The sequence below is a fragment of the Heptranchias perlo genome, chromosome 21, assembly GCF_035084215.1.
Source record: "Heptranchias perlo isolate sHepPer1 chromosome 21, sHepPer1.hap1, whole genome shotgun sequence".
In the NCBI taxonomy this organism is placed as follows: Eukaryota; Metazoa; Chordata; class Chondrichthyes; order Hexanchiformes; family Hexanchidae; genus Heptranchias; species Heptranchias perlo.
Window position 1 is genome coordinate 12,433,289 of NC_090345.1, and position 23,441 is coordinate 12,456,729.

Below are 23,441 nucleotides of genomic sequence, written 5' to 3' on the forward strand. Positions count from 1 at the left end.
ATAATTCTTAAGGAAAGAACAGGGGCCAGCTCTGCATGGGACTTTAACATGTGGTCGAAAGAGATTTAAAAGCAGACAGCAAACGCTGGAAAATGGAATTAAAAACAGATAAAATTGGAAATGCACAGCAGGTTGGACATAATCTCCTTCAATTACTGACGAACCTGCTGCGCATTCCTGTCATTTTTCTTTTTTTTCTATTGTAGAAATCTGGTCATTTCTGGACAAGTGATGTGACGGCTTAATCAAGGACCGTCAAGGTTAAATAGCCTCTGGGCAACCTGACAACCATCTGTTGAAACTGCCAACATTTAGCATGATGTCACATCGGCTCGGCATTGATGTCGGTGATCATGACCAGGCCTCTATAACCCCTCGAGTTCGGCAAGTCAATGTCTAAAAATATACGGGTAATTTTTAAACATCTAAATTTACATGCCTTTTATGTGAACCCAGAAAAAGGTTTCGTACTCTTTTTTTAAAAAATACTTTGATTATAGCCTTCGACTGAAATGAATACAACTGAAAGTATTATACTGAACACTACTGCCAGCAAGGCACAGAACAGGGAATATTACAGGTAAAAGCAAAAAAATCGTAGACGCTGGAGACTTGAAATAAAAACAGAAAATGTTGGAAATGCCCCAATCAATTAGTATCTAAAAATGGAAAGTTCAACGATATGGGGGTTGAGACTTCTAGCACTTTTAAAAACACAATTATTTTTAATGACCCAATGATTTTTTTTTTCTGTGTTGCTCACAGCAGTGTCCAGGTGATTAATCTTTAATTCCTGGAGACTCTAGGCCAATCCTGGAGGGTTAGCAACCCGAGTGCAGGTGTGTATCAAGGCCCCTGTGCAGGCTTCTCTTCTGGTCAGAATTGTTCTGGTCAAAAGTGCCAGACAGGAACCAAACACAGTAAGCAAGATTCTGCCTGGCTGGAACCCAAACTGCAGTTTCCAGTCTACAATGGAAATGCACCCTGAATCACACTTGGATCATAAGTTCACTGTTACAACCTACAGTCAGCCAACAGTTGTATGATATTTATCCAGTTTAACCTCCTATTGCTGCCTATCACCACTACCCCATTTTCTGCTCCAGTTGGAACAGTATAGACTATTCTGTGGCTGTCATCGGGCTTGCGTGGGATGGTAACTGTTTGAGCCAAATTTTCCCAGATCCCTGAGATGGAGCTCTTCGTAGCAGCACCTGGTATCCGTGCCAAGAATTAGCAAAGTTTGCCCATGAAGGTCAATTAATTTCCAATGCCAGTCGAAGTTGGAATTTAAAGCAAGAGCCACTGGGAGTCAAACATACCACCCGCAGTTTCCTATGCTGCCTCTTTTCATTCTCAATACAATCGCTGTTTTTTTCGAGTTTTTTTATTCTGTATTCACAATTCTCACACCTGTGGAATCCTTCAGGTACCTGTTCTACTAAAAAAAAGTTGCAGTCTCCACCCTTGATTTCTAGCTGAAAAGATTTTTTTTTGACAAATTAATATTGGGTTGTACTGCTTGTCAACAGACCTTTGGGATCGCTTCAGACAGAGCATGGCTGGCTTTGCTGCTGATCCAGACTTTTTCCTTAGACGTCATATTGGAACAAATTGTCTGCAGTTCAGTCAGAATGGATTCATATGGGAGTACATGTACTTTGAAGCTGGGTGCTGTATCAGAGTCAAGCTGCAAATGCTCCCTCACAACAGGGTCTTCCATATGCTTCTCATCAATGAACAGTCTGCAGTGAAGAGAGAAAAGAAAACAAGGAGTGTTGTTAGTAACGAGCCTCCTGAGAATTATTGTGGCGCTGGCTTTTTTTTTAAAAAATGTTCGAAATTGCATAGAATTACACAGAAATAAACAAAACCCTTTAGCACTGATTAACCCTTAACTTCTTCCTGCATTGCATTTTTGCAGCCCAGTGATACCTTATTTCTGAAGCAAACAAGAGAAATGAAAGCAAACAAAACGCAACAAAAAGGGGAAAATAATTTGATAAGTAGCCTTTAATGTTACGTGTAAAAATTACAGCCATGCAGATATCATGTTGAGCTGGAAAAAATAAAGCCCAAAATAGGAGACTGTCATTCAAAATGCATCACTTTATAGGGCATTAATTGGATGTGAGTCATCTCCTTAAAAAATAAACAATATTTACTCCAAATTGCTATCCAGCAGCTGTTGCTAGAAATGCACAGATGCACACTGGAGCTGGGGGGGAAATCAGGCTATGATGCCCCATGCAGCTAAATAACTGCCAACACTTCAGTATCAAGGCTCAGAAATGAATAGTTGTGAATTGGGTGAGGCACCAGAAGGTATTTGGCTCCCATGGAACAATACCTCAGCAGGGAGTCAATGCCTCCCAAAAAATGTAGCGAGAAAAAAAAATGGTCCTCACATTTTCCTTTTATGTTTTTACGTAACTGCCCTTACAACACAAGGCAGTTCAGACATCAAAGGAGGCTCAACCTTCTTCGCAAATTTGTTGCTGCCGTGTAAGGAAAGAAAGAAATTGCATTTCTATAGTGCCTTTCACGACCTCAGGATGTCACGGAATGCTTTACTGCCAACTGAAATGTTGTAATGTAAGAAACATGGCAGCCAATTTGCACACAGCAAGCTCCCACAAATAGCAATGCGATAATGACCAGATAATCTTTTTTTTTTTTAAAGTGTGTTGGTTGAGGGATAAATATTGGCCAGGACACCGGGGAGAACTCCCCTGCTCTTCTTCAAAATAGTGCCATGGGATCTTTTACGTCCACACCTTGGTTTCACGTCTCATCTGAAAGACAGCACCTCCGACAGTGCAGCTCTCCCTCAGTACTGCACTGGATTGTCAGCCTGGATTATGTGTTCAAGTCTCTGGAGTGGGACTTGAACCCAGCATCTTCTGTCTCAAGAGGCGAGAGTGCACTGAGCCACGGCTGACACCCAGCTCCAAGTTCACCGCCAGGACACTCACTTGTCAAAGGCAAAGATGCTTCCACCTACCGCATCCAGCCTTGCTCTGAAATAATTGAAAGATGTACAAGTAAACCGCTGTTTCACCTGGAAGGAGTGTTTGGGGCCCTGGACAGTGGGAAGGGAGGTGAAAGGGCACATGTTGCATCTCCTGCGCTCGCTTGAGAAGGTGGGGAGGAGAGCAGGTCTTGGGGGTGATGGAAAAGTGGACCAGGGTGTCGAGGAGGGAGCGGTCCCTTCGGAATGCTGAAAAGGGAGGGGCAGGGAAGATGTGTTTGGTGGTGGGATCGCGTTGGAGGTGGCGGAAATGGCAGAGGATGATACGTTGAATGTGGAGGCTGGTGGAGTGGAAGATGAAGACAACGGGGACCCTATCGAGGTTCTGGGAGAAAAGGGAAGGGGTGAGGGCAGAAATGCGGGAAATAGGATGGACTCGGTCGAGGGCCCTGTCAACTACCATGGAGGGGAATCCTTGGTTGAGGAAAAAGGAAGACACATCAGAAGCACTGGTGCGGAAGGTGGCATCGTCGGAACAGATGCGACGGAGACGGAGGAACTGGGAGAATGGAATAGAGTCCTTACAGGAAGCGGGATGGGAGGAAGTGCGATCCAGGTACTGTGGAAGTTGGTGGGCTTAAAACAGATATTGGTTGACAGCCTATCTCTGAAAATGGAGATAGAGAAGTCGAAGAAGGGAAGGGAAGTGTCAGAGATGGACCATGTGAAGGCGAGGGAAGGGTGGAAATTGGAAGCTGATTAAATTTTCCAGTTCGGGGCAAGAGCAGGAAACAGCACTGATACAGTCATCAATGTACCGGAAAAAGAGGTGAGGGAGGGGACCCGAGTAGGGCTGGAACAAGGAATATTCCACATATCCCACAAAAAGGCAGGCATAGCTGGGACCCATACGGGTTCCCATAGCGACATCTTTAATTTGGAGGAAGTGAGTGGAGTCAAAGGAGATGTTCAACGTAGGAACAAGTTCAGCCGGACGGAGGAGGGTGGGGACTGGTTGGACCTCCGTTCAAGGAAGAAGCGGAGGGCCCGCAGGCCGTCCTGGTGGGGGATGGAGGTGTAGAGGGACCGGACGTCCATGGTGAAAAGGAGACGGTTAGGGCCGGGGAACTGGAAACTGTTAAAGTGGTGGAGGTGTCAGAAGAGTCGCGGATGTAGGTTGGAAGAGACCGGAGGAAAGTCAAGATAGGAGGAAATAAGTTCCGTGGGGCAAGAACAGGCTGAAATAATGGGTCTCCCAAGGCAGTCGTGTTTGTGGATCTTGGGGAGGAGGTAGAAGCGGGCTGTGTGGGGTTGGTGGACTATGAGGTTGGAGGACGTGGAGGGAAGATCTCCAGAGGAGATGAGGAGAGGAGGTCAGTGACGGTCTGGGAAACTATGGCTTGATGTTTGGCGGTGGGGTCATGGTCCAGGGGGAGCTCGGAGGAGGTGTTGGAAAGTTGGCGCTCAGCCTCCACAAGGTAGAGGTCTGCTCGCCGCACAACAACAGCGTCGTCCTTTGTCAGCAAGTTTAATATCAATGTCAGGATTGGACCTGGGAGGTCAGCAGGTTTAATGACAATGTCAGGGTTGGACCTGCGGGCTGAGAGTCTTCGACCTGAAACGTTAACTTTTTCTTTCTCCACAGATGCTGCCTGACTTGCTGAGCTTCTCCAGCATTTTCAATTTTTATTTAAGATTTCCAGCATCCGCAGCATTTTGCTTTTGATTTAGTGCTAATGTGAAAGTGGCTTGAAGTAGAGGCAGTTAGCAAAGTAATTGAGGAGAGGTGGATGTAGCAAGCAAAGTGAAATGAGAAGCAAGAGAGCTGTAGAAACATTGAAAATCAAGAAGGACAGATTAAAACAATTATCTTAAAGGCAACAAGTTATACATTGTCAGAGCTATTTACACATCACATACACAGCAATTTACACCTACTGTGGAAGACTGACAAGCAGGCAGCAATAAACCCAAATGCAATTTGGAAACAAATGAACCTAGAAAATTAGTGGCATTGAACTGGCTCTGTAATGACAGAAAACAGGATCGTCTAAAAATTAATAGGAAGGTTTTCTTTCGTTTATATAAAAGAACTGTTATGAGTGGATTCATACAAAACAATGCGTTAACAAGTGGGTTTCAATCAATCAGGGAACTGCAATCAAGAGAACGCACAAACAAGGAGAACATTGGAACAGATGACTGCTGGTATTAACATAAACCTGAATAGCTAATGAGTTAGCATCGGTTAAGTGGCATTAACACAGTGACAAAATATAAATCCTACTTGAAAAACATATTTAATCAAAGGTCTAAATTCACAGTAATCCTACACTGCTAAACACGGTTTGGAATACTAAATATAAAAAAAGAGACAACAAGCAAATACGATAAATGCTGGAAATCTGAAACAACAAAACTGCTGGAAATGCGCAGCATCTGATGGGATTAATGTTTCAGATACTCGTGGTTCTGACATCCAAAACATCAGCCTATATCTCTGCTCTCTTTCCTGATGTTGACAAGGCTGCTAAACAATAACAATTTCAATGCCAGTTAGCTGCTTATTTTGAGCAAAAGGACAAAATCTTAAACATCCGGACACACTCCCTGCCAACTTTTCCTATGATAAATTCCTGTGTCCACATTTATAATAGAAACACGCTGATGTAAACTGGTCATGGTATAATTACACCCTCCCTCAGCAGAGGCATTGCAGCGCTACATTGGTGGGAGGGTGCAATTACAGTGTGACAAGTTTACATGGGCAATTTCCATTATGAATATGGACACGGGAATTTATAATGGAAGTATAAAAATAAAGACTGAAGGCTTGACTTGAGTACGGGCGCTGAATTAAGTCAGTGCATCTGGTCCGATTATCTGCCCGCTATACTTCTTGACTCCCTGTGTGCAATGCTATGAGATATATCTCAACATACACATTAATTGATAGCCCCGGTCATTGCTCATAGTGAATCAAAGGATTCACTGTATAATAACAAAAGGGGTGTTTATGCCATGTATGGAATAATGTCATAGCCACCAATTTGCAGAGACTAATCAATTTTCTTTAATATATTTGGGGATTTTTATTGGTGCTTTGAGGATTGAACAACTCTGTCCATTATTTTATGAAAACTGTAAATGTGGCATTTATTCCTTCACCTATATATTTAGTTTTTAATCCTTTACCATTTTTAAAGCTGAGAATAAGCAGCAAGACGATATGTAAGATAAAATAACTGAAGGTTGGTATCCAGTACTTAGCAGTACTTGTGGGGCAGTTCTGGGTTCTGACAGCACTGGGGGATGGTCCTGGGCTTTGGCAGAATTTCAATGTGGGTTCTGGAGTTTGTCCTTTGATCTAGCATCACCCTGGAGGGGAATCCGGGGTTTGGCATGACTGCGTGCTGAATGTGGATTTTAGCCCACTTGTGGATTCCTGACTTCTGTCAGTCGTAAGGGTAGGGTTCTGGACCTACATATGTTGGGAGGAGATCCGAATTTCTGGCAGCACTGGTTTCTGGCTTTAAGGAATCTCTGCACACACTTAATTTTGTATTTTGAGAGTAATTCTTGGGCGTGTATCTGTGTGTCTGTCTCTCTCTCTCTCACATACACACATTCTGTCTCAGAACTATACAAAAAAAAGTATTCCAATTACCAGCTATCATCAAAACACAGATGGTAATTGTAGCTTTCAAAATTCAACCTTGTTTATTTAAGAAAACAAATTAAATGAGGAAAGATGCCGTCTCTCTCTGCCTCTCTATGTCTGATATCTTATTAATTAGAATGTTTATATTTTCTAACTGTCAACATAACCAGTGCTAATCTTTTGAGCTAATTACAGGCTGTTTGTTGCAAAATTCAACTCATTTTTTGAACTCTCGCACTCAAATACACGAAAAACACTTTCTTCCACCCTCTTGCTTCTCATTTCACTTTGCCTGCTACATCCATCTCTCAATTACTTTGCTAACTGCCTCTACTTTAAGCCAATTTCGCACTAGCACTTTCTTCTGTTCATAGAACTGAAAACAAAAGCTACAACAGGTGTGCAGTCAGTCGTCATTTTTCCTTCATTCTCATAATGGGAAACGGTTGACATGGAAGTGTGACAAAAATATAACAGAAAATCAAGTTGTGCATTCAGGAAGTGTGCACAGAGCTAAGATTTTTAATATGCTACAGCTATAAAATACAAAGTAAAAATATGATTAAATAGAACATATGCTCCCATATTAGTACATGCCTATAAAAATTAACATATAGGAAATCTAACTTATACTTTTAAAAAAAACAATATTCTAAGAAGTGTATTACTGTTCCCTATATTAAGTATTTAATTTGGGTGGCAGTTAGTTTGAAATACTTTAACTTAAAGGGCTTTTTGTATGACAATATTGCAACGTAAATGTCTGAAAATATTGGAGAATAAATGGGAAGCAAGATAAAGTGGATTGCATTTTCCAAACTACACCACAGTCCGACTATATTTTAGTGTATAAGGGAAGAAAAAATATATTAACCCCAGTGCATGTTTCCCTGGCCTTGACTGTCCCTTTTTGAGTCAGTGTTCCGACCTAGCTCTAAACGCATGTCATAGAATCATACATCACAGGAGGCTATTCAGCCTTTTAAGTATATTTCCTTTCAAGTATATATCCACTTCCCTTTTGAAAGTTACTATTGAATCTGCTTCCGTCACTCTTTCAGGCAGTGCATTCCAGATCATAACAACTCGCTGAGAAAAAAAAATCATCTCCCCCCTGACTTTTTTGCCAATTATGTTAAACCTGTGACCTCTGGTTACCGACCCTCCTGTGGAGACAGTTTCTCCCTATCTGGTCTATCAAAACACCTCAATTTCGAACACCTCTATTAAATCTCCTCCTAGCCTTCTCTGCTCTAAGGAGAACAATCCCCAGCTTCTCTAGTCTCTCCACATAACTGAGTTCCCTCATCCGTGTGAGTTTAGTTTTGATGTTAGGCACATCCAAATCTTATAAGCTTTCAAAACCAAGGTATGTCACAGCCCTAGAAATAAAAAATGACATTAAGAAAATGTTCTATGCAACAATGTTCTAGATAACATACAATGCCCCCAAATTACCTAATGGAGTTTAGGCCAACGATCGCGAAGGCGAAGAACACTGGATTGTATTGTACCTCAGAGCCACGAAGGTTGAAGAGCCCTGTGGGGGAAAAAAAAATCAAACAGCCAAGGCCTTAACTAAGAAAAACATTACGATGAAATTTATTCTGGTCAAGGTAGTTATGATTTTAGTTGTACCCACCACAAACTCCATACCCTTGCCACCAATTCCATTCCCTTCCTCAGCCACTGTTTCAGGTTCAAGCGGACTGTTTGAATCTCACCATCCTAATTGACCCTAAGCTCACAACCCCATTTCTCCTCCATCACAAATGCAGCCTACTTCCCTCTCCGTAGCATCAGCACACTACTCCACTGTACAAATGTTCAACCAAGATCTTGTATCATGCCTCTGAGGTCTATGGTAGAATTTATTTTAAACACAAATTATGCTAAGTGTTCAGTGAATACTGTATGTTACGGAATGAGTTCTGGTATAATGCATTTATCCAAATACACTTGATAATATCTTGTAATATATATGTAAATAACGTATACAGATGTTACATGAAAGCTTTCAAAATGTGTAGATATCTCCTAAGGGAATTCAGTGCTCCTAGAGTTTAAATAAGTACAGCTCAGAAAATCACTGTCAGATATAATGTTGATTGAAGAACTCATACATATCTACCACTGGAAGCAAGAGCTATAGGACTTGCAGCATCCTCTAGTGGCAAAGTACAAGTACTGGAATAATCTGACAGAAGCTGCAATCATTACTCAACACCAAAATTTCACAAATGTTGAAGAAAAACTTGCAATAAAGGCACACAATTTCAACAGAAGTATAGGCCAGTGCTAAACTGTGGTGCCATAAATACCCTGCAAAGTCATGCTATACGGTGCAGCATATACATACAATATCATGATAAAGATCGCATATGTCTTATTAGTCAAACAGATCATTTGCCAGATACCGGAATTTAGATCTAAGAATTAAAGGACTAAGGTGGTCGGGCGGGAGGGGGAACACAGAGTTGAAATGATAGTTCTCACGTAAGCTGTAGACATTATATTGGCGAGTGCTTTGCCCAGTGTGAGACTGAGCCACATTACACACACACACACACACACACACACACACACAGGAAAGGCCCCAGGTTCTATCTCTAATCTGTGCTAAGGTAGCTGATCTCAGCCAGGGTGGCAGCTGGATCAGTACAATTTATTTCAGCATGCCTGAATTAAGGAACGGGGAAAAAAAAAAGTCGAGCCTTCCTCTCCAGTGACTGCAGCTGGAAAGTGCACGTAAGTGAGAGCAAAATAGCCCTCCGCTGCGATGCTCCTACAATCAAATGGCCTTTTGACATTCAGCGTCTAGGCTCATAAGAATAGCCCCGGAGCAGTGAAAGCTAACAATTAACAAGATTTTTTTTTCTTTTTAAGAAAAAAGTCATAAGATAATAAAGGGGCAGGTGTTGGTATCAATAGGATGTGCTGCTCAAAGAATTAGGAAGACCTAATCAGCAATAGCAAACAGCAGAAAACAAAGTAAAAAGAAATACTATGAATGCTGGCAATCTGAGAGCAAAACATAAACACGGTAAAGAACAAGAAGAGTCCATTTGGTCCACTGAATCTCACTGTGCCAGTACCCCACCTCTCAGTCTAGAGTCTAACTGCATTTTTGAACACCCCTATTGAGTTTGTCACTACTACCTTGCCTGGTGAATAAGATCAGAACAAGCTGAAAATAGGCAGCCAGTCAGTGGGCATCTAAAAGAAAGTTTAATGCTTTAGGTGGGAACCTTTATGATCTCACTCGAAATATTTGCCTATCTTTGTCTTTCAGACTTGTGTACTTCCAAACTAAAACTATCTGACTTCCAGACCAAAAGTCACATATATGGGGGGAGGGTTGAAAAATGCTGACCTCACTGTAGATTCTGGGGTAAAATATTTAAAATGTTGAACATTGTTTTGTTCTAAGTGTCAAGTTGCCTCTAAAGAGAGTTCTGGGTGGAGGATGATTTCGATCTTTACTGTGATATCTTAAAAGAAAAGACTTTGTTGTACATCACTCTTATTACTACACCACTATTTATCACCTTGGCTTAGTTAGGAGCACTCTCACCTTAACGTCAGAAGGCTGAAGATGCAAACCTCACTCTAGGGTTCGTGTACAAAATCTAGCCTAACACTTCAATGCAGTAATAAAGGAGTGCTGCACTGTCGCGAGTGCTGTCCTGCAGATGAGATATTAAAAAGAGGTGTTCAAGTGGGTGTTAAAGATCCCACAGCACTCTCAACAGAGAGCAGGGAGTTCTGGTGGTGTCCTGGCCAACATTCCTCCCTCAACCAACACCAAGATAAAACAGATTAACTCATCATTCATCCCATCGCTATTTGTAGGATCTTGCTGCGCGTAAATTGATGTCTCCACTTATGGGGGGAGTCCAAAACTAGGCATCATAAATATAAGATAGTCATTAATAAATCCAATAAGGAAATCCGGAAAAACTTCTTTACCCAGAGGGTGGTTAGAATATGGAACTTGCTACCACATGGAGTAGTTGAGGCGAATAGCATCGAAGGGGAAGCTAAATAAGTACATGAGAGAGAAAGGAATAGAAGGATATGTTGATAGGATTGGATGAAAAAGAGCGGGAGGAGCATGGAGCATAAACACCGACACAGACCAGTTGGGCCGAATGGCCTGTTTCTGTGCTGTAAATTCTATGTAAATGGTTGTATAGTTTTGGGATATTTCTGAGAAATGAATAGGAGCTATATAAATGTAAATATATTCTTCCATAAAACTTTTTTCTTTAAAAAAAACACTGGTTTTTCAATTAGAATCATAGAAAGGTTACAGCGCAGGAGACGGCCATTCGGCCCGTCGAGCCGGTGCCGGCTCTCTGCAAGAGCAATCCAGCCAGTCCAACTCCCCTGCCCTTTCCCCGTAGCCCTGCAAATTTTTTCCCTTCAAGTACTTATCCGATTTCCTTTTGAAAGCCACGGTTGATTCTGCCTCCACCACCCCCTCAGGCAGTGCATTCCAGATCATAACAACTCACTTGTTAAATTCTTCAAAGAAAAAAAATACCCACAAGCAACTTCATCAAGGGCTGTGATCACCAACCAGCTGGCATTTTTCTCTGCCATCTTCGCACGCTGTTGTACAATTTTGTCTTGCCATGACATACCTGAATGGAAGTTAAAACACAATTACTGAAAACTATAAGCATTACTTCTACAAGACGAAGCACAGATTTACATTAGTATTTATTGGACAGCCTACTGTGGGAAACAAAGAGCAACCTCTTGAGCCCATAACCCAGACTCCGGTGCAGAACTGAAGAGGAGTCGTTTTGTCGGAGGTGCAATCCTTCAGATGAAATACTAAAGCAAGGTTTTGTCTACCCATTCCAGTGGTGCAGGTAGATGTTAAAGATCACCTGATACAATTCAAAGAAGAGCAGGGAATTTTCCTGGTGTTCTGGACAATATTTTTCCCTCAACCAGCACCTCCAAAAAAAATTAGTTGGTCATTCATTTCAATCCAGTTGTGGGCACCTTGTTATGGTCTTCACTGCATTTACCTATATGACAGTTATTGAAGTTCAAAGTAATTTATTGTATGGGAAGTGCTTTGAGATGTTTTTAAGTGACGCGACATCTATACAAATGTAAGTCTTTCTCTCTTTCTGCCCCAATACTATGGAGGTGCAGGTGCCTTTGTGATTCTTCTATAATTCTCTAATCCAAGCAAGGTGCCAAAGAGAAGCTGGGAAGAAAAGAATAAGACTTCAAGGGAAATCATGCCCAGGTCTGCTTTCTTTTTCTTCCCCACACCAACTTTTTCCACCGCCCAAAGACGTTGAACTCTTGCTGGAGTAGAGTTCCTGGGGCACCAAGCACCCTCAAGTACTTCACCCAAGATCCTGTCCTGACTCAATGTCCATACATGTGATTCCAATAGGGGGTCACTGGATACTGATCAAGGGTAGGAATTCAAGCCAATTTACTCCTCTCTGTCAGAGGGCAGTTGAGGCCAATTATAGCACCCCTACCACCACACCAGCTCAGAGGAGCTAGCTCAGCACAGATCAGGGATCTAATCTGGGACTTCCATAGTCTGTAAGGTTGAGCTACTCACTGGATAAACTCATCGAGCTACGAGTGGGTCTGTTTTTGTAACTGGATAAAGAGCAGCAAGTCAGCCCTCTCAGGCAAGGAATGGCACAAGGGACCCAGGAACAGAAGAAAAATATATCTCTTAAATAGGGTATAAAAATGAGCATTTCACGCTTGGAAAGTTTTTTGAATCGTGTTGCATAACTTTATTTTTTTCAAGTTTCCATCACTAAGACGCAATCATCCAATTTCCGTATGGATGATTAAATTACAGCGTAACGGCGTCATAATTGATCATTTTCAGATCACTGTCTTGATAAATGTCACGCACAACAAATTATTTTGCAGGTCTTAGCTTTCCAAATTTAATACATTTTAATAGCTTTCCAGGCCAGATCAATGCTGCACGGCTGAGCAGTGATACTGAAAACTGCTGCCCTGCAAAAACACTGCCTTATTCCGCTAGATGACGTTGGCAAAAATATTATTCAAATGTTGTATTAAAATATCTACCTGTAATGAGCAAGATCTGGAACAACAGGGAAAATAACAGTGAAATTGGAAATTAGGCCATTAACAGATGCAATTTAATAGAAAAAAATTGCTGGAAAAATGTATTTAAATTAGGGCTCGGAGTTTTCCTCAAATTTACCATAGTACTATCAGTCTCTCCACTTTTTTTTCTTACTTTTAACACCAAGTCAAACATATTAGGTTCTGTCCAATTACACTGTGTACACACAGATATTGGTATCTTTCAGATGTGTACCTACTGTAAGTGTTTGACCGCCGTTGTACGTGAGAAGATTGGAGCGTATTGTTATTGGTGGCTTTGCAGAGAGGGCAGACAGGCTGTCTGGGATGGGCTGAGCTGATTAAACTTTATTTTATTGAACTTTAGCTTGCAACAAAGTAGATGAAAGCAGACGAAAGGTTCCTGACAGATAACAGACTCACCAGTATAACTCAGATCCATAACCAACAAAGGGTTACAAGGTCGGCTAGGCTGTTCCTTCCAAATCACATCAACGAGGTTTTCTTTAACAGGCACAAGGGCATGTCCTGCACTCCTCAGTGCTTTAGAAAGGTTCTTCCATTGGTCTGAAAAATACAGTATGTGCCAACGTATCAGCTAACGGACACAGAAAATTAAAAGCCACGTTGAGATCAATGCATTCCCATTTCCACCTTAGTCTGACCATCCCAACAGCACAGTAAATAGAGCCACAAAAAAAATAAATACTTTTCTCACTTTGACTAAACTAGCAGCTCCTGTGCACAAAAATAAGTGCTTCCTATAGTAGTTCGCGTCTAAAGTCCTATCTACTGGAAAGGAAAAAAACATTAAATTCTACTGTTGTGTCACATCTAAAATTGAAAAATGGTTTAAAATGTTAATTATTAAAGTTGCTTAAAATATATATACCAAGACCTGACTTCATAATCTCTTGATTTCATAAACTATCTAAAAGTGTGTTGTGCGTTCTCTCCTCCCCACCAACAGCATCCAGCTGTACCTCCCGTTTTTTTTTTGATTGCCAATTTTCTCCCCTTTCCAATCCAAAGGTTGTCACCTTGCTAATGTATGGTTCCATAGGCGGTAATGCAGTATCTTACTCAAGCAGCAATTAGATACGTGAGCCTAAACAGCAAGCGCTGGCAAGCTATTTGAAGGCAGATAACCAAGACCCTACCCTCACCCAACATCTACATAAACACACACACTTCCAGCAGGGGACGCCGGACAGTGATCCAAAGCAGAAATCTTCACCGACTTTGCAGGAAGAACAGACAACGGACCACACACCCACACCCTCTGGCCACCAAGATACGGGCCAAAGCTAAGGCCCAAGAACAGGTCTTGTATCCCATCACATGTTGCAGTTAGTGTCTGATTTGAAGAATCTAAGGAGGCTAAGAAGTAGACAGAGAGTTTGCGCTGCTCAGAAAGAACGCATAAATGTGACTGTTTTGCATGGAAAGATAAGCAGACAATGCAATTTGTCAACAAGTTCCTAAACCTATTTTGATTTTAAGTGTTATACAACTTAACACACAATAAAAAAAATTTAATAAATGGAAATAAGAGGTGATCTTTCTTAAAATATTAAGGCAGTATATAAATTGCACTTACCAGCTGAAATAACAAAAGGATCCACGCCAACCTTTGACTCTTCAGGGAGTACCTTGATTAGCCAATCCTCCTGGCTAGGTGTAGTCTTCAAACCTACAACACAAGAGAGAATGGATTCAGAAATAAATGCTTTCATCAATTGCTGGCACAGATATTGCACCTCAGAATAGTAGGCAGGTGACAAACAGTTTTAGTGTTACATTGGCCCGTCAACTTAGCGTAACACATAACCTGAAAGGAGAACACTGAATGCCAATGTCCACTAACAGAGATATTGAAAGCTTCTCACAGTGAGAATGAGACATGCTGCAATAAATAAAACAAAAACACTTTTTCCAAGCTTCCCAGTAATGTAAGACAATGCTTATATACCTGAAGCTCATCAATCTAGAACACATTAAAAAAAGTAAAATTATTCTATTTAACAGATCACCCCCATTAAGCAGGTCTGATCAGTATTGGTTTGTATATATTCCAGAATAATGGACTCCTGAGAAATCATGCAAATAAATCAGCTTGTAGCGTATAAACCTTTTTATTAAGGGTCATAAAATATTTTGGCTAATTTCTTACGCTTCTGCTGGTCCTAATGATGGACTGAACACCTTAAATCTAATTTTATCCTGATTCTACTTCCTGCACCCTGCTCAGTGACAGAGTCAAGTATTAATAAATGCACGCACCTAATCACACAAGTTACTAAATGTTGTTTTAGGTACACACTCACCCACTTTCATCAGGGTCCAGTTGTTATCCATTTGCTGGGCAGCCTGAAGGAAGTAACGACCATCTGTCCACATTGCTGCATGTTCCAGTGTTACAATCGCAGTGCCTATAGGCAGACCAAATTACAAGTCCTCAGCACATTTCTTATTGTTTACTACTAGAGCACAAAAGACTCGGGATCGCGGCTCCCACCCGCCAGGAGCAGTTATAGGGAAATCACTCGTGCAGTCCACCAATCTTCTTCCATTGAAATGATTGGACATCGTGGGATAGTCACGCACCATTTCTTGATACGCAAGCCCAACAGGTAAGGTGAAGAATATTATTCCCATTATGCCTTTCTCTCATCACATGCAGACTGAACGCCACTTGCACAGCGTCATCTCCATGGCTAGTCTGAGTTATGCATAAACATAAAGATCCAGGGTGAGGGAAGGCCATTCAGTCCATCAAACTTGTTCCATTCAGTGCCCATGTTTATTCTACCATGAGTTCCATCCTATCATCATACTACCACCTGTTAATCCCTAACTTAAAAGAAACATTAAATGCAATTCTTCTCTTTCAGTAAGCTTTTCCCCCCTAGAGTGTAAAATCAAGCAATGTTATTACTATCTCTATAATCCTCAATTGCCCCCTTCCCAACAGATATCAATCAAGCTCCCTTTTGAAGATGTCAATTGATCCACAATCATCTCTCTTCTCTGGGAATCTATTTCACTTACCTCCTATTCTGTGTGGGTGTCAGAATTCTAATCGCTAATTGCTAGAAGCTTGTGAATCTGCGGTCTGCTAGTCCTATGCTGTGCAAGTTAAATACCTTTTCATTATTTTAAAGGCCTGCATCATGTCTCCCTTCAGTCTTTTCTCCAGTGAAAATAAATTTATTGCCTTGGGTCTTCCTTTGTAGCTTAGTCCCGAGTTCTGGAATCATCCAAGTCACTTTTCCCCGAAGTCTTTCTAATGTATCTATATCCTTTTTGAGGCAGGGTGGGAAAAACTACACACCACACTCCAGAACTGGCATCACCACCGATCTGTACAATGTCAGTATAATTTGTTCTGACTTGCAATCCAATAACCTCCAGATGCAGTCCAGTACCTACTTTGTTTTAACAACCTCACACTGACCAGAAGCTCTCAATGTTATCAATGTTCACTCCAAATCCTTTCCCTCATCAACCTTTGCCAGTTGAGACCCTTTCATGTTATACATTATACATTTACTGTTAACTATTACTAAATGCATTATCCTATATTTATCCATGTTAAAATCCATCTGCAATATCTCAGCCTATCAACATAATTAGTCCTAGTCCCTCTGAAGGTAACCAACCCCTTTCTACTCATCACCTGGCCATAATGCTTTGTGTCACTAGCAATTTACTACTATTGATACCTGTTCCAGATCATTCACGAATACTATAAGCTGCAGTTTTCCAGAGTAGATCCCCGTGAACCACCACTGGTTGCGGCCACCTCGCCCCCAACACACATGCGCGCGCACACACTCACATGCACGCTTTTTCAATTTATCAACACCCTCAGTTTCTGTTGCTAAGCCAATTCACAGTTCATCTAGACAATGTCATCTATTTCATGAGCCTTATCCTTCCTCACTAAACTACAGAAATAACTTTTTCAAATGCTTTTCAAAAATCTAAGTAAATTGTATCGACTGGATTACCCTCATCCATGAGCTTAGTTATAGGAATACTGGTATGTTGTAACATATTACTTCTAAACCATAGGCAAAAAATGGTTTGTTGCCCTTCAAGTCTAGTGGGCTAAAAGAGACAATAACTAAATTCAATTCTGTGCCCTTTGAGACACACCAAGCCACATAAGGAGATATTAGGACAGGTGACCAAAAGCTTGGTTGAAGAGGAAGGTTTAAGGAACGTCTTAAAGGAGGAGAGCGAGGTAGAGAGGCGGAGAGGTTTAGGGACAGAATTCCAGAGCTCGGGGTCCAGACAGCTGAAGGCACGGCCGCCAATGGTGGGGCGATGAAACTCAGGGATGCACAAAAGGCCAGAATTGGAGGAACGCAGAGTTCTCTTAGGGTTGTAGGGCTGGAGGAGATTACAGAGATAGGGAGGGGTGAGGCCATGGAGAGATTTGAACACGAGGATGAGGAATTAAAAATATGAGGCCTTCCTGGACTGGGAGCCAACGTAGGTCAGCGAGCACAGAGGTGATAGGAGAATGGGACTTGGTGTGTGTTAGGATACGAGCAGCAGAGTTTTGGATGAGCTCAGGTTTATGGAGGGTGGAAGATTGGAGATAGGCTCGGAGAACATTGGAATAGTCGAGTCTGCAGGTAACAAAGGCATGGATGAGGGTTTCAGCAGAAGATGGGCTGATGCAGGGTGTGAGATGGGCAATATAACAGTATAGCAGTTTCTATTGAGAGGGGAAAAAAATACATGATAAATTTTATTGTAATTACATCCAAATGTTCGGGGTACTGATCTAAATAGAAGTGTACATTTGTACAAAATATTCAAATTACTTATTCATTTAAAGAATTCAGCGGCCACAGTAACGTATTCAATACATATTACATCAGCATTGAGTGTATTCTTTCAAAGCTGTACTTTTTCTTCATTAGCACTGACCTGCAGAGCCATCAAAGCCCGAAAGAAACTCACGTCTACAGTCACACGGTGCAATGTATTCACTCTGAAAAGCACAAAAGCCCCTTGATTAGACACAGAAACCAAGGCACACCATTAGACAATGCAGATTAACTACTTCAGGTTAATTAGTGAAGCAGATGTTTCTGTGAGCAGGGAAGCACAGTTATTATTCTCATTAACGTAAATGTCAGATGCTGTTCATAAGGTCGCAAAAGGGTAGTTCTGATTATGAGTGTAAACAGGGGCTGGCAGGTGCAAATACATTTTACATTTATTAACAGCAAGCTGGAACAATGGAGCTATTTGGAAACCACACCGATCACAAATATAAAATATACTGTCAATTTAAAAAGGAATACTGCTGGCCAGTTAACTAGTTTTGCCCTGAACATTTGCTAATTCTTTATCATTACAAGACAACACACACAGGCTTTATATCAGCATATACTTTGTGGTGTAACAAAAACAAATTCTACAGCAGGAGTGCAGTTTTAGAAACTAGAAAAGAATAGCCAATCCTAGTGAGATTTGACCAGAACTATCGAAACGGCCACACACAGTCCTGGAGACCTGGCCTTCCGGCCCTCGAAACCCAGGCAATTTGGTACTTTTTTGGGCTTACATTTCTCAGTTGCTGGTTTGTCCTGTTTGCATTTTGCAGGCCTGGAGATTTAGGAAGGGCTGTTTTTAGAGTTGCTGACTAATTGGTGGGCGAATCCCTAAATCAGAACACCAAGATCTGTTTGTATCAACAACTTGAGGTCCATACAAATGGGGATGTGGATTTAAACTTTATATATGGCCATGAGGCTCCATAGAATGGGAAGCAAAAACATCATCGCGAACATGATGTTGCAAAGATTGATGCTCTAACATTAACAACCGCAAGGTGTTAATACAGCGCCCGCATTCTTAAAGGTTGATTTGCAAGATAGCATCATAGTGTCAGGTGTTTTGTAAGAAACCTGCAACTTTTGAGGGCCATGGGTGCAATCCATTTATATCCATTATCCAGACCAAAACTTAATCAGGCAATTTTCTTAAAAGTGAACAGTTTCAATGTGTACCAAAGTCTCCTGTATTATGGTTGGGGGTGGAGAGGAAGAGTGTAAGAAGAATCATCACAGTGCAAGGACATGGTCCAAAGCAACAGCAAACATGGGCTGCATTAGTTTTGAAGTCATAGAGAAGATTGCAAACCATCATCCCAACTGACACATACGGTAGGAAATGGCGACACTTAATATGGGAAATTAGGGGGAGAATGAAAAGAGAGAAATGTTGAGAGAGCGCAAAATATAATGAGAAACATGGAATATATTCTAAGGATGTTGCAGTGAACACAGAACATAAATCTTGTTCTTAGACCTTATCACGAGCAAAATTAAACCAGTAATCCCTTTCTATGTGGCACTCTAAATCTAAAATCAAACATTGTTAAATATATTTTAAAAAAAGCAAAATTGAAGCTTTAATCTAGTCATTGTAGCGAGACGATGACGGTACCTGGTGATTGTCCCCCGACGGCACAATCAGGGCTTGGATTGGTTGGGTCATTAATGTGGTGTTCTTCATCACCTGCCTCAGCTGCTTCAGCAGCTCCGTTGTGACTTTCGGAGCCATCCCTTTCCCTGTAGAAATCAGTCAATGTAGTGTCAGTAACTGCAATAATCACTCCTTAATTACAGGCACTGGTTTAAGCAAGGCACTGGTTTTCAGGGGGTGGGGGGGGGGGGGGGGGGGGGGAGAGGAGTGTAGAAAAAGAGATTTGATATTGCAGAATGTTATTCCACCCCCCAAAACACTGGTTAGAAATTCCAGAATCCCACATAATAGAAACAGGATTTGTCTTCCTCGGTCAAACCAGTAGCACCCAATATCACCAATTTATATTGGGTGTTTCTCTCTCTACTGGTGCCGCCTGATCTGCTGAGTATTACCAGCATTTTTCTGTTTTTATATCATTAATTAAAAGGGTTGGTCATTTTCTTTAATAATTCAATGCAAGTTTCCTTAAAATCTCTCCTCTCATCCCGCTGGGATTTTTTTTCCTTTCTCCACAGAGCTGGCACCAGCGAACGCCCTTAACCCAGCAGGTCCCACCTCCTCCCACAGGCTGTAGGTTAGGTACAGTGATTGATTATCTCCCTGCGTCAGGCGCCGCATCCAAAAACCGCCAGAGCTGCAGGTGGCCAGAGATGTTTAGTTCCCTCAATCTACCTGCAATGAAAACGACAAGCAGCAGAAATGCTATACCACACACACACGAGAAAAAAAGCTTAGCCAGCTTAGCCACGCGAAAGTGTCAGCTTGGCTCAGTGGTAGAACTATCACCACTGAATCAGAAGGCTAGGGGTTCAAGTCCCACTCCAGCACTTGAACACATAAAACCTAGGCTGTGCAGTAGAGAAGGAGTGCTGCATTGTCAGTGCTGCTGCATTCTGGTTGAGATGTTAAACCGAGGGCCCCCTTTGCCTGTTCGGGCAGACGTAAAAGATCTCATAGTACTTTTTCAAAAGAGAGCAGGGAGTTTTCCCAGTCTCTGAGCCAACATTCACCCCTCAACCAAAAATTCAGAATTAATGGCCATTCATCTCACTGCTGTGTGTATGACCTTCCTATGTGAAAATTGGCTGCTGCATTTGTCTGCAAAACAAGTGATTATATTTCAGAAGTAATTAATTTATGAAGTGCTTTGGGAAGTCCTGAAGATGTGAAAGGCACAACCTTCTTTCTTTAATGCACATTAACCTGGAAATTACACTGTTCGATATTATTAGAGAAACACTTAAATATGCCCGTTTCAAATTCCTCTGTCAAAAGGAGTTAACACATTTATTTTAAATGGATTAATGCTTTCATTAAAATGAATTTAATGCAAGTGCATGAATCATTCTTAAAGTATCACTCAGTGTAATTCCTATGCTATTGTTGCTCGAAACAGTTTCGCAAACGCACAGCAATTGTTATTGGCTGTAAAGGTCCTGTGTAAGATGAACCCGATTAGTGCACGTTCCCCTCCAAGTCACACACCATCCTGACTTGGAAATATATCGCCGTTCCTTCATCGTCACTGGATCAAAATTTTGGAACTCCCTTCCTAACAGCACTGTGGGAGAACCTTCACCACACGGACTGCAGCAGTTCAACGCGGCGGCTCACCACCACCTTCTCAAGGGCAATTAGGGATGGGTAATAAATGCTGGCCTTGCCAGCGACGCCCACATCCCATGAACGAATAAAAAAAAAGTTCCTAGTGGCCAAGAAACCACAGCACAAAATTAGTTCAAATCAGCAATCTCAGAGGTTACAAGACAGGAATTGGAAAATATCACACCAACTCCATAAGAGATGCTCATCTGAGTCTGGGACTGAAAAGAGGGAGCTTTGGTCTGCATCTAACCATGCTGTACCAGACTGGGAATGCTTGATGCTGGCACCGGGTGCCTAAAATGGAGTGTTCCATTAGCGAGCATCAATATCCCTAATCTTGACAAGCTCGAAACTGACAAAACATATGATTTTTTTTAAAAGAGTAATCCAAAAAATTACAGACTGCAATTCAAAAAAAATATTAACTGTGCAGTTGAAACAAGATTAGGACTATATGTCTCAGGGAAAAAATAGCCTTCATTTTACAGAGGGCAGGTGGCCACATTTGCTGCAGGGCAACTGCATTGTCATTTGTTACTTTTGCATGTAGGTCGGTCTTTTTAAAAATGATGAAAAGTACTTTGCACCAAATAAACATTTCACTGATCCAGCAAAACCAAAGTCAGCTCTTCCACAATGAAGAGGCAGCAGGATTGTCAATGATTTCCATACAGTAAGTACAATAGATTTTATTTCCATTTAATTTGCAATTATTAAAAAAAGCAGGCACTCCGAATGGCTTGGCTGGTTAAGGGAGCGAGTAACTGACAGGTAGGTCCTAGTTTTGATTGCATTTGTTCTGACTAGCTGATCTCAGGTGAGATAACAGTAGCAGTGCAACATTATGCTTTAGTGTACTGAGGTTGGGCAGGCTTCTCGTTCCCTATTGCTATCTACCTTATCACAGACCTTTCCCTGACACTGCCCACCTGCCCGCCCCCCCGCAACAATCTTTCCCCGGCTCCATATTTGTTTAAAAGCTGTTCATCTCTAACAGCTTCCAGTTCTGATAAAAGGTCATCGACCTAAAACTGTTTCTCTCTCCGCAGATGCTGTCTGACCTGCTGAGTGCTCCCAGCATTTTCAGTTTTTAGTTCACATTTCCAGCATCCACGGTATTTTGCTTTTGTTTTATTCTTCGGCTTCTAATGTGCTGGTGACTCCTACCAGCAAGTAGTACTAGCAGAGCACAGTATAAAAAAGCAAACAAAATTAGTTGCAGTTGGAACAGAAAAGCAGATTGGTCAACACCTGAACATTTTTGGGTGGAACCCAAAACTTAACTTGTCTTTCTCTTTCAGAAGTCCCAACCCACCTGGTATTTCAGGCACTTTCTGCTTCAGGCTGCCAGTTTCTCTTTTTATCTCTAAAATTAGACCAATTAAAACTCTTGGCCACCAGGCAGTCTGGGCCCATGTCCTTAAAAATATAAAGCAAGGGGTTTTTTTGGAGTATTTTTTACTGTATTATATAGCGAATAAAGACAGAAAGAGTTGCAATAATACAACGCCTTATCACATCTCTCAGAAATGTCCCAAAGTACTTAACAGCTATTTTTGTGCATAGCAAGATCACACAAAGAGCAGCAAGATGAATAATCAGTTCTGTTTTTGGTGGCCTTGATTGAGTCGAAATATTGGCCAGAACATCAGATGGACTCCCTGCTCATCCTTCAAATAAGGCTGCCTGAACCAGCAAAGCAAACAGAGAGGGCCTCAGCTTAACATCCCACCCGAAGGACGGCATCACTGGCAATGCAGCACTCCCTCAGTACACCACAGGTGTGTCAGCGTAGACTACGTGCTCAAGTCCTGGAGTGAGGTTTAAACCCAGAGCCTTTTGACTCATGAGGCGATTGTATGAACTACGGCAATATGACAGCACAAACCCAGAACAGAATCATTAAATGTATGACCGTCAGCATTTTTTTTTATGTAAGCTAACAAGATAAAACAAGCAGTTGAAGCTGTAAAGTTTAAAAAAAAACAAACGATACCTACGCTAGTATCAGATATTGAAGGGAGCGGCACTGTAAGTCTTTCCGACAATCAGGGAAACTCCTGCTGAGCTCGGCTTTATGTAGTACTGGTTCAAAAGGTTAAAGGCCAGTCCATATACAGGTCCATTTAGAGACGCAACAATAAACACACCTGTGATGCAAGTGGGTCTGAGGCTCGAGGTCAAAAGAAATCTGTGACCAAGTTATCCTCATTTGAATTGTGTTACCTCTGAACTTCCGCAAAATTCACCGAGTTCCGAAGAAGCAAAATTCAAATGAGGATAGCCAAGAGTGGATTTTCATTGGCCTCCAGGTCCTAACTCAGCTACAAGTCATGCTGCAGGTTGTATACCCATGGCATTTATGCCAGAGAGCGCACCTGCAAGGAACTTTAAACAAGTTCAGCGAGTCTTGCAGGCAGCAGAATTCAAATGAGGTTGGCCTCAGAGAGTGGATTCCGACTGGTCTCCGGGCTCAGTTCAACACCAACATCATTCCACTTATTTCGGCCGTACCCAGACAAACGCGATGACGAAAGAAAGTTTAGCAGCAGCACTCTCAGCATCAACAAGAAACTTGGG

At 41.7% G+C, this 23,441-nt stretch overlaps 1 protein-coding gene across 2 annotated transcripts in view; it reads right to left on the bottom strand.

Annotated features, from left to right (window-relative positions):
• xpnpep1 (X-prolyl aminopeptidase (aminopeptidase P) 1, soluble) overlaps positions 1-23,441 on the bottom strand; it is a 50,253-nt gene that overhangs the window by 20,012 nt on the left and 6,800 nt on the right. For both annotated transcript variants that reach the window (XM_068002096.1, XM_068002097.1), the window contains 8 exons: positions 19,215-19,339; positions 17,688-17,751; positions 15,071-15,175; positions 14,344-14,436; positions 13,167-13,310; positions 11,183-11,278; positions 8,091-8,172; positions 1,535-1,745 (listed from right to left, as the gene is read on the bottom strand). In XM_068002096.1, coding sequence (XP_067858197.1) covers positions 1,535-1,745; positions 8,091-8,172; positions 11,183-11,278; positions 13,167-13,310; positions 14,344-14,436; positions 15,071-15,175; positions 17,688-17,751; positions 19,215-19,331 — 912 coding nt within the window. In that variant the 5' untranslated portion in view covers positions 19,332-19,339. The remainder of the gene's footprint in view (positions 1-1,534; positions 1,746-8,090; positions 8,173-11,182; positions 11,279-13,166; positions 13,311-14,343; positions 14,437-15,070; positions 15,176-17,687; positions 17,752-19,214; positions 19,340-23,441) is intronic.